The sequence below is a fragment of the Phaethon lepturus genome, unplaced genomic scaffold (genome assembly GCF_000687285.1).
Source record: "Phaethon lepturus isolate BGI_N335 unplaced genomic scaffold, ASM68728v1 scaffold23236, whole genome shotgun sequence".
In the NCBI taxonomy this organism is placed as follows: domain Eukaryota; kingdom Metazoa; phylum Chordata; class Aves; order Phaethontiformes; family Phaethontidae; genus Phaethon; species Phaethon lepturus.
In genome coordinates, this window is record NW_010545885.1 from 1,326 (window position 1) to 4,197 (window position 2,872).

The window sequence follows — 2,872 nt, forward strand, 5'->3', positions numbered from 1 at the left end:
GAAGGGGTCTGGCTTGGGGTCTGGCATCAGCCAGGTGGGGGGTGGGGGAATTTTTGGGGTACAAAAAAAAAAGGCAAATGGGGGGCATGCCTGGGATGTTATTGATCCCACCAAGCTCTGGTGTGCAGAAACACCCAGGGATGCTTCATTCGGTGCCTTTATTTAACACAAGCTTTCCTTTCCTCCTCTATTCCCCCCACCTCGTAATGATACTTATTTTAAAATCCCACCTCCCCAGCCCAGGGGGCCGAGCAGCACAGGCTTTATCGGGGTCCCCGCTCTATGCAAGGCGCATTTATCAGGGTCTCCTCTCTTCACAATATGTGTTTATCGGGGTTTCGTCTCTATGACACACAGTGGCTGAAAGCAGACGAGGTGGAAAAAGGCAGCAGCGGGACCCCCATCCGAATCGAGAACCCCAACCAGTTCGTGCCCCTCTACACGGACCCACAGGAGGTGCTGGAGATGAGGAACAAGGTATGGTCCCGTCCCGAAAGTCCCAGAGGCTTTCTGACGCGGGTGCAAGGGTCTCGGCAGACCCTGGGACAAGGGGGAGGCTTTTTCCCCGTCCTTGCTCTGCATCTCACCTGCAGATCCGGGAGCAAAACCGCCAGGATGTGAAGTCGGCCGGGCCCCAGTCGCAGCTGCTGGCCAGCGTGATCGCCGAGACCAGCCGCAGCCCCGTACGTCCCCCGGCGGCACCCAGCCCCTCCCTGGCTCCCTAGCATCCCGCTGTCGGGGGGTGACGCTGCTCCGGGGGGGGTGTTTCAGTCCACAGAGAGCCATTTGGGGGATGCAGAGGCCAAAGAGGTGGCCCAGGAGGAGGCGGCCTCCGAGCCGGAGCCTCCGAACCCCTTCAGCCAGCTCACCGACCAGGAGCTCGAGGAGTACAAGCAGGAGGTGGAGAGGAAAAAGCTGGGGCTGCAGGGTAGGAGGGGCATGGGGGAGCCCCGATCTCGAATCCCCCTTGGGGCTGGCACCCAGCGGACCTCGGGGCCAGCATGTCTCTCCGCTGGCAGGCGAGAAGGACACCGCGGCAGAGGAGAGCCAGGCGCCTCCAGCCAAATCGCCCCCCACCTCTCCACCGCAGAGCCCGGCCGTGGTGCCGGCAGAGAGGCCGGCTCTGACGCCTGTGGAGCCCTCGGAGGGTGAGTGGGCTGGCGAGTGCCCAGGCTTGCCAACTGAGCAGGGACGAGGAGTGAGTCTCCAGCGAGGGGATGAGGGTGGCTGTAGCCAAACCCCGCTGAAACGCAGATAAATGTCACCTCGTCTCCCTTTGCCTTTCCCCGGAGGGGTCCCCGCTCCGGCGGGGCTGAGCACTGACGGGGATTCACGCCGCAAAGGCAGCAAAGCTGCTGCTTGCCTCGACCGTCCTGGCAGGAGGATGTGTGCGTCCGCCGGTGGCTTTGCGAGGTGGCAGGGGATGCCTCCGTCCCCTCCTAACGCACTGATGGATGCGATATTCCTGTTATTATACGCTCCCAAGTGCAAATTTGTCATCTACAAACTGCAGCGGGTCTCAGGGCGCGGGAGAGGGCAGCGGGAGCGCGCGGCTTCTTGCTTTCTCATCGTGTCTCATGGTGTCTGTCTGTCTGTCTCCACAATGTCTTCCTTTCTCTTTCCTCCACGTGTGGCTTTCACCCAAGGAGTTACCTCTGACCCTGAATACTTGTCACTGTAGTAAGTACGGAGAGGTCATCCTCGAGCCTCGCTGCGGGAGGAGGGACGCGGGTGACCGCGCTCCCCGCTAGCTCGGGGGGACCTTGCTCTCCGTGGCCCGTTTCAGACGTGCTCCCGAGGGGAGCTGCACCCCGCTCAGGGTTTCGCAGAAGGAAATGCCTTGGGTTGCCTCATTTTCTTTGCTGCCTGCTTTATTCCCAGTGGCGAGGCCCCCCCCCCCCCCCCCCCTGCCTCTGCCCAGCTCTTCATCCCACTGTCGCTTGTCCCACAGGGAGGGGGGGAAGCCTCAGGAAAGTGACGCCTGTGGCAGGAGGGGATCGGGCCCCAGCGCTTTCCATCCACAGGGGCCAAATCCTGCTCCTGCCCAGGTCAAACCGGCGAGTGGGGAGGGATTTTAAACCTCCGCCACGCCGGCCGCTGCTGCCCCAACCCTCACCTCTCCCCTTTCCCCTTGCCAAGGTGACAAGAAGGTGGATGGCCACCAAGCGCCGGCCGATTCCACCACCGAGAAGGAGCCACCGGTGGCGGTGAATGGGAAGGACGAGGAGCAAAGCACCGAGGAAAGCCTGGGCAAAGGGGGGGACCGGACAACCTCACCCGCCAACACTGACCCAGATGCCCCCAAGGAGAAGGAGACGGTGACTAGCAGCCCTGTCTCCCCCGAAGGTTCACCCTCCAAATCGCCCTCTAAGAAGAAGAAGAAATTCCGGACCCCATCCTTCCTGAAAAAAGGCAAAAAGAAGGAAAAGATCGAATCTTGAGTCTCCTCTGAGGCCTCCTGCCGCACCAGTGGCTGGGCACCTCTCCGGACAGAGGCGCCGGGGCAGAGGGATGGCTCCTGCGTCGTGCGTCTGGCCGAGGCGCAGCCGAAAACCCCGGAGGCGAGTTGTTTTCTGGGTACTCCTGGCACGAGGCACCTCGTCCCCCGTCACCCGCTTTTGGAGGCGGTCACTGAGCTTACGAAAGATTGTGGCCCCTGTTTGCCGCTTGGGGAAATACCCGCTGCGCTCTCCCTCCTCCCACGAGCTCTCCCTTCTCCCTCCTGGGCACCAGCCCCTTCCCACGCGTGGGCTGAAGGTTGATATTTTTCCCCACCCACCACTTGCAGAGCCCTCGTGAAATGTGGGGCGCAGCCCGGATCCGCTTCATTTGAGGAAGAAAAGGGTGTTTTGTTGTTATTTTTTTACCTTCT

General features: G+C 61.6%; 1 protein-coding gene across 1 annotated transcript in view; it reads left to right on the forward strand.

Moving 5' to 3' along the window:
* LOC104622362 (beta-adducin-like) overlaps positions 1 to 2,441 on the forward strand; it is a gene marked incomplete at its 5' end in the record, with an annotated part of 3,701 nt that extends 1,260 nt beyond the window's left edge. Inside the window, 5 exons of the mRNA XM_010289116.1 lie at positions 357 to 477; positions 594 to 683; positions 772 to 928; positions 1,020 to 1,148; positions 2,140 to 2,441. Of these exons, the coding sequence (XP_010287418.1) occupies positions 357 to 477; positions 594 to 683; positions 772 to 928; positions 1,020 to 1,148; positions 2,140 to 2,441 (799 nt within the window). The remainder of the gene's footprint in view (positions 1 to 356; positions 478 to 593; positions 684 to 771; positions 929 to 1,019; positions 1,149 to 2,139) is intronic.
* Positions 2,442 to 2,872: the final 431 nt, after the last annotated feature.